This window comes from Anopheles marshallii, chromosome 2 (genome assembly GCF_943734725.1).
Source record: "Anopheles marshallii chromosome 2, idAnoMarsDA_429_01, whole genome shotgun sequence".
In the NCBI taxonomy this organism is placed as follows: domain Eukaryota; kingdom Metazoa; phylum Arthropoda; class Insecta; order Diptera; family Culicidae; genus Anopheles; species Anopheles marshallii.
This window is the reverse complement of record NC_071326.1, coordinates 35,980,178-35,994,416: the sequence shown is the minus strand read 5'-3', so window position 1 is coordinate 35,994,416 and position 14,239 is coordinate 35,980,178. Positions and strand designations below refer to the sequence as shown.

The 14,239-nt window shown below is 45.1% G+C and overlaps 1 protein-coding gene across 1 annotated transcript in view; it reads right to left on the bottom strand.

Annotated features, from left to right (window-relative positions):
* The window catches only part of LOC128717903 (polypyrimidine tract-binding protein 2), a 37,635-nt gene extending 37,102 nt beyond the window's left edge, over positions 1-533 (bottom strand). Inside the window, exon 1 of the mRNA XM_053811580.1 lies at positions 481-533. Coding sequence (XP_053667555.1) covers positions 481-533 — 53 coding nt within the window. The remainder of the gene's footprint in view (positions 1-480) is intronic.
* Positions 534-14,239: the final 13,706 nt, after the last annotated feature.

Sequence of the window (14,239 nt, the reverse complement as noted above, 5' to 3'; positions counted from 1 at the left end):
GGTTGTTATTTAAAGGGATGAGATTATTACGGACGATAAAAATTTTATCTTATTTTCGTACCTTTTTTTTAACACACGTGTGACCAACCAAGGCAACAGATTGGATGTTATGGCTTTATATTGCTTATGTCATTAGAACGTTTGATCTCTTTTTATGATATTTATTATTTAAAAATATTTTAAATAAATTTTATTATTATGTAAAATAAATGTTTTATACAGTCCATAACATAACTATGCCATCACTTTCTTGTTTTTTTAAGGATAAAATTGAATAAAAAAAATGTTAAGGACAAGTTCTAACCAAACGCGATTTTCTGTAAATCATACTCATTCTCATTCTGTTCTTACTCATCCGAACGCCCGTTATTACAAATTTTTAATCTTGTGTCTAATGCGAAATTGTAATTTAAAGATTACGGGGCGGACCGGTGGTCCACACGACGGGACTGATCCAACTCCCATCCGGACCAATCTCACGAACGCAGGACTGCCGATACAGGTACGATGAATGGTAGTCCTGGGTCCATCATTACCCCTTGGATGCGAGGGTGATGATGTTATATGGTATTGTGAAAAAGTATTTATTAATATTAATATCTATCAAACAAACAACATGTTTTTTCCACATCAAACTGTTATTGTTTCAACGCTTTATCTAGCTGTCTCCATGAACCACATCAACAAACAAATAACCAACGCGTATGGGAGGTGGAAAATTTAGCTCGTCATAAAACGCTTTTCCAGCGCTTTCGATGTAAATTGGATGAAAATTGGAGGCTAATGAATAATATTACCACCATAATTAAGGCCTAGGTTGGTACATTTTGGCAACGCGGTGGCCAATGTGCGTGGTTCACAGTACCGTACGTACCGGTTTCACGTCCGCACAAAACCATATGGAGCCGGTTCTCATCAGCACCCGGACACGGTACCGTAACCCTTTAACAATGCGATTACGCTTTCGCTGCAATGCGAGCCGGGTGCGCTGATGTGACAGTACCACCGAACACAACAAGCGGGGGCTGCCAGCAGATTACAAATTTTAGACATACGTAGAATGCGAGGGAGGGAGTTTTTCCCTTGCCATACACTCACACACAGACACATACAAATACAGCACACATCAACACCTGTGCTTCACGTTTTCCTGCGTGTGCCGTCTTTCACAACCATGGAATCCGTCACATTTAGGACGGAGTAAAGCCTTTATACCGTGCGGGTGCGGTTTGCTGTATCTCAGCCGGATCAGGTTTGTAGCGGTTCGCATGATAATGGCAATAACACAAAAGTAAATACTTTCTCTTCCCGGCTCACCTTCACCCGCAACAACCTACCCTTCTCAACCCACCCACCCTCCTGGTGAGTACACACATTCCTGCCAATGGGTGATACACACGCCATACACATCCGTGCTGTTTGGCCACACGATGACGTACGCCGGTGTAGAATGGGGAAATTTCTTGTCCCGCACACGCTTGACAACAGCCACGGGTGAGAAGGGATGGAACAACCGTGTATTGCCGCAGGTCCTTCCAAAAAATACTCTCCAGCTACGACGTGTGTGTGTGTGTAAAGGATTCGCGCAAACAGTGAAGCGCCACGGAATGAAAACAAATCGTGAAAAGGGGTAAAAGCGCTCCTCCCGCACAACACACAAAAACACCCCCCCCACACACACACAAAGTCATGGAAAGAAGAATGATAACAAGAAAAAAAACAACGACTGAAACAGAGACGGCACATATTGATGGAAGTGTGCAGATCGTTCCACCGATGGAATGTGTTTAAATTCATCTACTTTTAAACGTCGATAGAATAAAAAAAAAGGAAATGGTAAGAGGGTAGATCGGAGTCTACGACCGACTCCCGGGAGTTCGGCACACCCACACATAGACTGCGAAATCGTCGTCTTTATCGCTTTGTTCTTGTGTGTGCCGTTCGAACCCTGATCAGTCAAAACAACATTTGAAGTGCTACCGACAACGCGAGAGTCGACTTAAAGCTTAACCAGTCGCTATCGATCAGACAAAACAAAAAAACGGCACAGCATACACTTCTTCGTACGCTGCATGAGAGCTTTGAACCGTGAAATGGCATAAAAGGCTTCTCGTAAAAGGGCGTTGGTGAATGGGCTGGAATGTAGTGCGCAAGGAAGTATATAACAGGGCGCACACATTTAGCTTTGCACCGTGTAACCGTATGTATGTTGGCAGCAGGTTTTGGAGGATGATGTTCATTGCGGGGATGGGTAAAAAAACCGATCCGCTTGTTCCGGTGATGAGAGCAATCGATTGAAATTCGGTACATTTGCGGTACACTCGAGCCTTTGGATTATTGATTTTAAAGTACCAAGCCGGGGTCCTGCAGCGTTTGGTTTGCTGATGTCCATTACTCGCATGACCCTATACGTCACAGTCACAAAAGGAGAAAAAAAAAACCAAAACGCACCGATAACCCCGATGTAATGTCTAACGCCTTTGATGTAAAACCGATCCGGCAGGTAGTACGATACGATTGATAATGATTTGTGCCGCTTTTGTTCTTTTCAAAACACATACACATTCATAATGGCAATGACATATTCAACCAATTAAGTGCCACCCGCACAGGATACAAGGTTAATAAAGGTATTTCGTCAGCGGAATTCAAACGCCAGAGGACAGTTTATGCACGCGGAGTTCCAGTGAAGCGAACGCGATAAAATGTGCGGTATTTTGCATCAAACGCTGCTAGAGAATGTGCCAGTGGAGTTTGGGTATTTTGTGTGCATGGAATGAGCGTGGCTGTTTTAGTTCGCAAGATAAAAGATCCCGCATACCAGACAGTTATTTCAGATTTCAGCTGTTTGTAATTCTGAAAATCGAGTATAATGAAGTTGTATGACGTAGTTAGTATATGCTAAAGTTGGGCGAATCGCAATCTAAAACAACGACCTGAATTAATCATGGAATCGAATGCATGGACACAGTAACGCTGTTACAAATATTACTGCAAGTTCAAATATTTAAGATTCATTCATACATGAATGCATGACGATTCTTCGAAGATTTTGATATTGTTAAGGAATGAATCATAGGGCATAGACGTTAAAATTATAGCAACCCGCAAAGGGCAATGTATGCGTATAAATAAAGTCAGTAGCAATCGAAAAGCCAAACGGTGAACACCTTTTTTAAAGCAAATTTCGCGTACAGATATTAATATTTCAATTCTCTGGATCTGTACTGGCAAAGTTCATGGTTCGGCAAGTCTTGCTCTTGTTTCAAAGGAATTGATCTTTGAGGATACATGGATCTCTGAAAACTGCCAAACGTTTGAAGATTCAAGGGTCTCTGAAGATCTTTTAATGAAAACATCAGAAGTCATTAATCTTTAGTGATTCAATTCATACGATTTCAAATGACTCACCCAGCATAACAGTATGTGCCGTTGTATATTCATACACACAAAAGCATAATTTTTTCCAAAAGTGAAAAAAAAATCTAACTCCTCTGCCTGAAATATTTCTTACAAGTATATTTAAAATGCAACAACAAAGTGGTAGTATTGTCGCTTTAAATAATAATGTTGTACTATTTACAGTACTATTATTTGACAGATATGGTGTCCTTAAGATCCCTCTTGCAGTCGGCTTTACACACTCATTAAACCATTGAAAACGTATTCTTAGTGTGACAAATGAGCAAACAAAAGGCTTAAAGCTTACCCAGCAGAACACTCCGAAACTCCCTAAATGGGGTTTTATGGTACACGGTACCAAACGACCACGATTGGGGTGGTTTGCTGGCAAAGTGAAACCCTGTGCAGGATGACAATTTTGTACTCAGCAGAAAGAAATTAACACTGTGTTTTATGCCCCCGCTCTTCACTGCACTAGGACAAACATTGCAACCGACTGTGGTGCAGTGCACGCTCGCAGTGTAGTGTAACAACCTTCGCTAGGACCGAGAACTCGAGAGGGTCCTGGTACGAGCCTGTGATGAACACTTGAACGAAGACGCCGGTGACGATGACTCATTAACGGTTGTTTTCATCGCAGGATAACGGGCCCAGAAAAGGACCACCCCATTGATGGGAGGTTAAATCTGAACGACGCTGCATGCAACGCGGAACGAGATGTGCAACAATGTATGCCCTATATGCCATAGCGTATGTACAATGTGGGTGAATGATTTAGGTGCTAGTAAACGAATGAATGTTTTTGTGTTTGCGTAAGCAAGCAAATAAAAAACGCATCTCAAAAATGTATTATTTTAAAATAAAGTACTGAAACGTTACAGTATAATTAGCTTAAACAGGACATTGTAGCTTCAGGGAAAGCAGGTTTTCAACACACTCCAAAAACGAATATATCGACTGTGAGTTTATGAATTATATTTTCAGCATCAAATCTCACTCTGTTCCGCAGTCAATTTACGACCAGGAAACCAGGTAACCAGGGGAGCCATTTGCCAAAAACCCGACCGAGTACCAAGAGCGATGAAAATACAAAACATAAAATGATGGATTACACTTGCTGAGTGTAGCACTAATTCAGCGACAACGTAGAACAGCAACATCATGCAAATAGCGCTGGATGTGAATGAGAAATCAGTGCAAAGGAAGACAAATGGTTTCAGCAGCTTCCAACCAGTCTGTGGCGTCTGTTAGAAAGAGTAGCAACCGTATAAAAAAAAAAAATCTTCCCGCCCGACACGCCGTCCCACCCTGGTTAAACATATCAAAACCCAAACCCGGTCCTACTGTGCACGGTGGAAAATAAACGGAAAAACAAACGGACCGTTTTGTTGCTGCTTTTCACCGCGTGCGTTTTTTTTTCTTGTACACCGACGATTTTGCTATGCCCGAAGAACAGAGGCAAATAAACGTAACGTGTGCACGGTTGGAACAAAATGCTGACATAATCTAGGGTGTTGGATGAACTGGACCGTTGTTTTTGATTTTTGTTTGTTTCGGGACGGTTGCTTTTTTTCTGCTAGCCAGTTTTATTCCGTGCTTTTACAGCAGTATTTAGCAGACAGCGTGTACGAAACGTTCGACATCGGAATCTATTTCCAGCGTCCAGTGTGCTAGGATTCTAGGAATTTCGAACCTGATGTAATAGTGTAACGGTGTGGTCGTCAAATTACAACACAGTACAAACAACCAGCTCCAGCACTGTTCGAACGTTGGGCCCAATTCTAACAACATTGTACATGGATTATAATGATTTCAAAACAGAAAAACGTCCATTTTCGAAACTATATGCACAAAAATCGCTCATTAACCTCGCATTCTTTAAAGCTTACGTTAAGCACGGGGGCGTAAAGCATGTTATCCACCACGCATTTTGTAAACTCATCTCACACATTGTAAATAATTTTCCTCGTTTGAACTTTTCCATCCCATCACACCCGACAAACAAGCGCGGGGTTTATTTTTTTTTTTGCATCATCCCACCAAATTACAGCAGCAATTGTGCCTGGAAGCGACGACTTTACGGGGAAAATGTGCTCGTTTAAAAATTTGAAATAACGCTCCGAAGCGTATGCCTTCGCCCCGCGGGTGAAGCGACAAAAGACTCCGGGCCCTAATTGCACTACTTCTCCTGCTCTACTTGTTGGTGGTGGCGTGGCGCTTCTACAGGCCGACACCAACATCCGAGGTTCATGTTTTAACAATCTGTAGCATCGTGCGGCTGACTGCGGGACTGCGGGCTGGTGTTTGCCAGGGTGATTATTATTAAAGCTGCGGAACAGCATCTTAAGCGCCACCTGGCGCCTCCTTCAATCAATGAGGAAGAGCACCGGCAAGAGCGCGTTTCGAGACTACGCGCCAAAGGAAAGGTACCCGAGGACTAATGACATATGCGTGTCATTTCGTGCGTTTTCTCTGTGTTCCGTTTTCTTCTTTGCGCGAGAGACACCGTTCAAACACGGTAAACAAACAGTACGTTGCAGGATTTATAAACCGCAGGCATGTTGTTGTGTTTTTTTCCCTCTTCTTTATGCTAAAAAGGCAGACTATTGGCGGCTAGCTTTCTCACTTGGAATGAAAAAAAAATGGTAAAAGCAAAATCAAAATGTTTCCTTTTTTTGGTGTGGATATTTCTCATTATTTTTTTTTTTGGCTGCCGGGGTTGTCGTCCGTCCGAGGGTGTTCTTCGTTATCATCATTGCTCCACTTTTCGCGACGCGATCGAAATGCCTAAGGCAAACAAAACCCCAACCTCCAACGCTAATGTTGCAACCCAGGCTGGAGCAGGGCGGGAAATTAAACAGGCATTAAAGTAATTGAATCGGGTGCGGAAGTGAAGTGTCCTTGGGTGTCCTGATCCTGCGTCGGCTACAAACCAGCGAGTCTTCCAAACACTGCGTACCATTGGTCCGTCATTCCCGTGTAGAAAGCATCCCCTCTTACCAGGCGTTGGCTGAGATTGACTAATGATGGTGCGATGTTTTCCACATCCCATAAAGCCAGGGAGAAAGGGAGGTTTAGCGTATTCGCGGTAATATTTGGAAGCAACACACTCGCCACAAAGCCCGAACGATAATGACGATGTCATTGAGCTTATTTTTCATGCTCCTGCTCACCGGACGGAGAGAAGTGTCCCGCAGTACGCGGACGTGACTTTTCCACCATTGGTGATTACGCCAGACGAAACTAAGGGTCGTGGGGTTTTTGGGTTTTAAAGCACTGCAAATAGCTACTGTATAGCGGTACTACGGTACGGGTGCGTGGAGCATGGAAGAGAAGACACCGAGCGCGACAACCATCATCCACCGACGGTAGAACACACGCGGGCTACAATCTCCATCGTCTGCAAAGCAACAGAGACGATTACGGTTTTTCTTCCACTGGGTGCTCGCCTCAGTAACCGTCAAGCTCTTTTTCCGCAACTGCGGATGACTGATAATGATGTCGAATTAAACGTTTCGACCCGAAATGATGAAATGCGTTTTGGGGTTCCTTCTGCTTCTACAGTGGTGGCACACCGGATGGGGCGACTCTCGCGTATGCGTGGAAGCAAAGATTGGACGGTCGCTCGGTTGAAGGTTTCGTGACAGATGAGATCAAGGACATACAGGATGGGTGCATTGGGAGAGTATCGAGTCAACCTCGCATTGCCCAAGATACAATTAACTGATGAATTTTCAGGCCACCCGGGTTCCCGTGGATTTTAATTTAAGAAGTAATCAGAACGTGAAGGGAAGTTTGTAGAGCTGATAAAGAGAAAGACATTATTTTCGTTATCGTCTCATCAGACATCAGATTGAAAGCATGAAGTCGCTGCTGTCGAGCGAAAAAAAACCACTTTGAATTTACATTAAGATTACAGTAACATTCTTGAAAAAAAAAATGCATTAAAAATCCTTCAACTTTTAGCCTTAAAATAGTACATAACAACTTTGAATGTAAATTCCACATTGCACAACACAATCTCGATACAAACACAGCTTGGCGTAGCCTTTCAAAAGCAACAATACATAGACCGTAAAGACCTGTCACGTGCTGAAAAAAAATATCGATTCTTTGTGGCCATTGCTCCCACAGCGCGTATAGAAATGGCAGAGTTTATGCTCGCGTTTAAGCTCTGCCATGCGGTGTCGGCATGCCGATCTTAAACATCAACAACCTTGCAAGACAGCACACGAACGCACGACACCATGCCTGAACGTGAAAGCATAAAGCAGGCCCAACCAATAGGGAGACCAACAAGTGGATCAAATGAAGTAACTTGTTGCCGCGGCTTGATGTGAGCTATGGCTGACTTTTCATGCCAGGTTCACTCGGATTCACGCACCTCCACCACCAGGCTGGGTGTGCCGTGTCGTGTGCCGGGAAAGAAATTTTGCCATCACGTGTCCTTTGCTTGGCAAGGAACAAATCTAACGTAGGAAGAATTAGCACACTCGATTTGGTCGCAATTAGGCGTAACTAAGATCCGAAAACGGTCCCTCCTGCTAGCTCGTGATATGCTCGGGTTTTCTTACGTCTAGTCTCATGTATCTTGAGAATTTCTTGGTAAATGTATACATACACCGTCGGAAAAAGTTTCTACTAAAGCACGTAACGGCGCTGGGTTGAATGTTGAAGAAAGGAATGTTCACCGGAATGCCAACTAACGCTCACATGTTGCTTCAACGCGGCGACCGAACTCGTCGCAAGAGTGTCTCGATTTCCGTCCTGAGATATTCAGGCTCCCTACTCTCGGTTGCCTTTTAGGTCAATTACACACCACAAAGCACAGGGCCCGATACTTCCACCGCACGGGATAAACGTTGGGCTAGCGCTAATGCACTGCTTCCTCAATCTTCCACAAGCAATCGCCGATCCTTGCTAACTTATGAAGCCAACAGCACAGCGCGCGAAAAACACGGATAACGACACGCGCATTATCGGCTGGAAGCATTCCCATCGTCCTGCCTTTCGTTCGTCATTATCGATCCGATCGTTGCGTACGGTGGAGCATCATTAAACAAGCGTTTAAAGACTGCCACATTATTATCCCAGGCACCGGTGGCAGCTGCAAGCACATAAGAAGTGCTCACTTTAGCCTGAAAGAAGGCAGCTGCAAAAACAAAAAGAACTTAGCACCGGCATACGTACGGGGAACGGTCCCCGTAAGGAACGAGCGAACGCTTTAAGGAGCACAACCACACCCCGTCACAAGGTCGGTCACGGTGAAATGAAAGTGAATGAATTTCGTGCCATTGTCGGGGTGACGATTTGCTTAAATTTAAGCGTCGCCTCAAATGCCACCGAACGCTTCGGGCAGTTCACCGGTTGTGGTGCTGATCCTTCCACAGACACACATCCAAGCCAATTTAAAGGTCTTCCTCCTTGTGGGAACCGGTCGAGCGCGTCGGGTTTCACTCTCGGGCAACCAGGGCCCCGAGTTGCGCCAGTTGACAGGACATTGTTCTCTGTCTCTATCCCGGCATATAATGAACAAAGTTTATAATTGGTTTTAATTATTAACACGATTGTTGATGGATTTATTTCGCCTCGTTCGTCGTCGACGCTACGGATAGTTGGACCTGGCTGTTATGCTTTCGTGCAGCCACTTCACGCACCACCACTTGGGGTCAATTTTACGACGGGCTTTCTGTATCTCTCGCAGTGCCCTGTTGAGGACATTGGACGAGCCTCTTCCAGCGAAGCATGAAGTGTCACCAATCCCAACAACTAACGCACGCACTTTATCGTCTCCTGCTCGGTGCGTTGTGAAAGGATCGGAGCAAACGATAACGCGATGCTTTCGTTTGCCGTTTTCGTTGAATACACGGGAATCGGTAGCTAGCGACGTTCGAACCGTTTGGGTTGGCAGCACAGGCACGTTCCATGATAACGTTTACCTTTTGGTGATACAGAAACCGATGCGAAGGTTTGAGAGGTCACACCGTGTAGATGTGATTAAGTGCAATCAAAATTCTAACGTTATTTATTGACTCGCACAAGTGGCCACATGAGCAGCACACAGAAGTACGCGAATAGACGTGAGTAGAATTTGATTCTTATCCGTGCGAAACGATCAACACGTATTGTTTATAAAATCGGTGGACAGACTCTTATGTCTAGATAGTCCGCTAAAAGATGACTTACGAATGTGTGGCACAACCGCTAAGTGGTCTGTGACACCTCTTTTCAATTGTGAACGCAACGCGGTTGTCCCTTCGCTTATGACAGCCATTGCAGGCTATAACAATTTACCAAAAAGCCTTGCAACGGTAATTAAAAGAAACATTACCAGGACAATAGTGCAATGTGCTAATTAACCAACACGAATTGCCGAGTACCTCTCTTTGTGTGTAGTGACAATTACACTTCGCACTTCGATTATTTCCTCCAGACACAAAACGAGTCCCCGATTCGACAAAACGGATTCAGTAGTCGGAAACAGCATACAACACCCACTGTCTACATGGCATGGTTCCTAGTCTCCCACTCCCACCGTGCTAGCGCGTTTCGTGCGAAAACGCCTGTAAAATAATGGCGCCCGATAGCTAAACATGAGAGATCCCCTGAACCGATTGGCCACCATCGGTACACCCCAGCGGTTATGTCAGTATTTTTCTCCCCCGTTTGCTGCTGAATAGCTTGGTTGCCCGGTTGCTTTCAAGCTTCCTACTTCGGAGCGCTAGACAACGGAGATTCGTAGTCCAAAATTAGTTCCAGCGCACTGTGGCTACTCGCACCACGAATAGAACGGGTTTCGGGTTCGTTGTTCGCCGACGGCTAACCCAATGGGATGGTGGGTTGTACAGCCTAACAATGGAATCACACCACACACATACACCGCACCGGAAAGTACTTGTTGGTTTTACGTTTGCTGCACGCCATGTTTGCCACCACCCGTCCCAATGTACCGAGCTGCGGGTGGGAGAAGAAAAAAAAAACGGAAAAGAAAGAGCTGCTAGAAAAAGGGCGCAGCAAATGCATTGTACGGTGCGCTCTTATTTTTCGTTCCCCAGCACAATGGAAGGCCGCCGCGCGGAATGGACGAGCTCTTCTCAGCACAACCTCCAGCTCGTGAATGTCGCTTCTTCGTGCCATGTCGTTGCCAATTTCCAAATGGAAAATATGCCTTGCGGTGGGTGGAACATACACACACACATACACCACGTAAGTGAGATCGGGTTCGGGATAGACGCCTTCCCGGCTAACGCTCCTGCGAAAGGCTTTTCAACAGGTCGGCCAAATGTACTCCACCTCATTTTCCAGGACACAAAACTTTACATTTCACTGATTGTGTGTGTTTTGTGGCGTTCTCGGGCGCGGACAGGATTCATTCCGACCGGAAACTTACCTGGGGGGGAAAAGGGGGAAAGAAGAAAGAGAGTAAACATTAAATAGAGCACATACACACCTACATACAGACAGTTGCGTCCATATGGGGGACTAGCCGGGAATGTTAAGTAAATATTGTGTTTGAATTGAATTTGGCATCAACTCACGGCGATATTGAACAATTGGTACAAGGTACGGAAACACATTACAATGCTAGAGGTCACGAGTTCTCGCATAGGCGAAGTACATGCTTTGGCACACAATGAAATACTATTCCGTTGTACTTCATCCGATATACAGCTGAAATGGGCAGCTTCGGAAGAAACTTTGGTAGATTACACATGAATCCACAAGAGCGAAACAATATTTCACACCTCATTTGATATTAATGCAGGTTTTTCCAGGACCAAGTGCCTAGAAGAACGCCATTTTTCTCGTTGACCTACAGGTTGCCGGTACGGTTGGTGACATATAAACCAAACCTACAATGTAAATCGTTATTTACTGTCAGTATTTCAATTTATTTTTAAAACTAAATGATTTATTGCAGTAAAATTGCCTTTGTCCGGAACATTTGTACCAGCAGGTCTTCTCAATCAAAATTCGAAACAATTTTCTACAACGCAAGCACCAAAGTGGCGAGGTATAGTTCTAATTAAAACCCAACACGGAATGTCTATTACTTTTCTCGCTGAGCCATGAAGAGCAATCTATAACGAGCGTTTGTGTTTGCATCCTGTAGGATTCTGTGGGGATGATTTCCACAGGGGTTCGGGAGCAGTATCGATCGTGCGCACTTGTGCCGTTAAACGCTGTACAGAAACCGGCCCAGCGGTTGTATTGATAGCTGACCGGACACTGCACTATCCTGCACGGGTGGCAAACACCGGGACACACGCTGATCCACATGCTAATTATCGCTAAGCTACATTTATCGTTCCTTTTTTCCTCCTGAAATTCCGGAACTCCGCAGCGGTACTCGATCAAAAGCCGATGCAACATACTGCGGAACCACATTTGACTGTACCACCCTGTGCAACAACCAACACGAACCCACAATGGATCAGAGGTCAATTTCACAACAATGACAACATGTCGAAGGTTGACCTGCTGCAGGGAGAGCATGACCATGCCTGGCTGTACGATAACTTCCTATTCCGGGCAACAGATTGTGTCCAATAGGAACAATGCTCCCAACCCATAAAACCAAACGAGTGTGACGATGATAACATTCACTTTCATCTTTGCACATGGAGGAGAACTTTAGCAGAATCTGCAACGTTTTTGCACACAGACAGCGAGTGCCGGATAGGGAGCATGCTACTTTGTTTTAGCTTGATCACGTCTACGTCTAGCTAGCATCATCGAGAGCCTGCAAAGCCATACGTTTGTCTCACTTTTAAACAAATTCTCACATTCCCTTGCCCTTCTTTTGCTGCCCACTAGAGCACCGAACTTCATTTGCACGCGATGAACACTGCCTTCTGTGTTGCAGTGTTTTATTAGGCCGTTCGGCGGGTGGAAGCGACACGGAGGGAAAGGTCAATGCTAGTAGCCACACGGGCCTCCGATGTTGCACAACGCTTGCATCCTCACCGCTGCTGTTGACACATGGCGTGTGTGTGTGCATAAGGTTTTGTGGGAGTGTTGCAGGCTTAACAACGGCTCAACATGTGCCACACTTTGACAGTATTCGGACCACAAGGGTTGTGCCAGGGCCCGGACACTTAAAAACCAACATGTGCAAAAACCAAACGTTCAAACTACCGCTTTGGCAAACGCCAAAGCAGTGGAATTTTCTTTGCCAACGGGTGCGGAGAAAAGCCCTGGCAAACACACTCACACCGGAGTGTGGCCAGTCCTGCCGAGTAATCGGTTTTTCAACAAGTTTCTGCTGAACTTGCGTCGGAGAGATTATAATGTTTACATAATGTTAGCACACTCTCGCCCTGTAGGTGTGTGTGTGTGTGCGAGGAATAATTTTTCATTTTCCACCCTTATCCTGTAGAAAAGCGTTCCGTACTGACCGCAGTGTTTGGATTTGTATTTTGACTCGTGGAGCACAAGGTATCGGCGGTGGGTGGGCGCAGTAGTGGGCCACGGAAAAGCGCCATAGTACAGTTGAAAAATTCCCTACTCAAACCTCACATTCTGACACGTGCGCTAAGGCTAATGGTACTACATTCCTACTTCTGCAGTGAACTGCTATTTGAATTTTCCTTTCCTTTTTCGTAGTTACCCTTTATCTTGGCTAGTGGTCGGATCGCTTAAACACAGGAAGTGAGTCATTCTTTTCCATTCTTTACAAGCAGTACAGTAAGGATCTGTTCTGCAGCTCCACGATTTCTGCTCGGCAACCAAGACGGACAGGTGCAATTCATCATTCGACCACTTTTCCGGACAATTTTCCAGCACAGTTGGCGGAAGCACCCAATGGTAACATGGCTAATGCATTACCGTCGGGGCGGGTCGCACGGCTTGCCATTTGAGATGAACACCGCTAGATGAAGATTGTAAATGATGTCGTGACATTAATGTCATTAAATTGAGACGATTTGCTAGTGTGGGGGTTGGATTGTTAAAAAAACAGAAAATAAGGTAATAACTAAAACAATTTAAAATTGGCTGTTTAAAAGTTTGGTTATTGTGTTTCTCACCCATTTGCATTTGCATTCAAGAAATATATTCACTTGAAGGAATTTCCACAAAATGAATTAATAATCTCATGCATGCACTGACTGCCTTTACGGTATGATTGCTTCAGTATAAAAACGGGCTCAACCAACATCATCAAACATTCATACGATCTCTGACGCTACTGCTTCCTTGCTACTGCTGCTGGCAGAAAATGCATTATACTGCATCAACGTCATCCGTCCAACGTACGACTCATCACCATCGTACCTGCCGCCGCGTGCCTTTGCACTCGCGTTATCGACGATGACAACTCGTCGCGCACACTTGAAGACGCTCAATCTGCTGCCTGCATGGCACACCAACCATTGCTCAATCTGTCCCACTTTCTTTCACGGTTACGGAAACGGCACTAACGACACCGCCGCCGACGAATATCAGCGAAAGGAACCCACAACCACACAACAAAACGGCAAACGGCAAAAACTAACGACGTTGCACCTTGCACTCGATGCACCCATTGTGGGATGGTGGCAGACGGAATGTCGGTGTACTGTACTCGTAACTGTACTGGCTGGGAAAATACCTTCACATCCTTCACCCAGCACTTCGTCGATTCCACTCCATCCAGTGCTTAGACATAGACCATTTATTTTTTACGCTTTAGCAGGATTGAGGTTGGATGCAGAGGCATTCCGCAGGGCAGGCAAGCAAGAAGCATTATTGTACGGTGGGTTCCATTCCCGCACACATACGCTTTACTTGGTTCGATCAATCCTTCCCGTGTCGTTTCGTAAACAACAAAGCTTAAACCACTGGTAATATTTTTCCC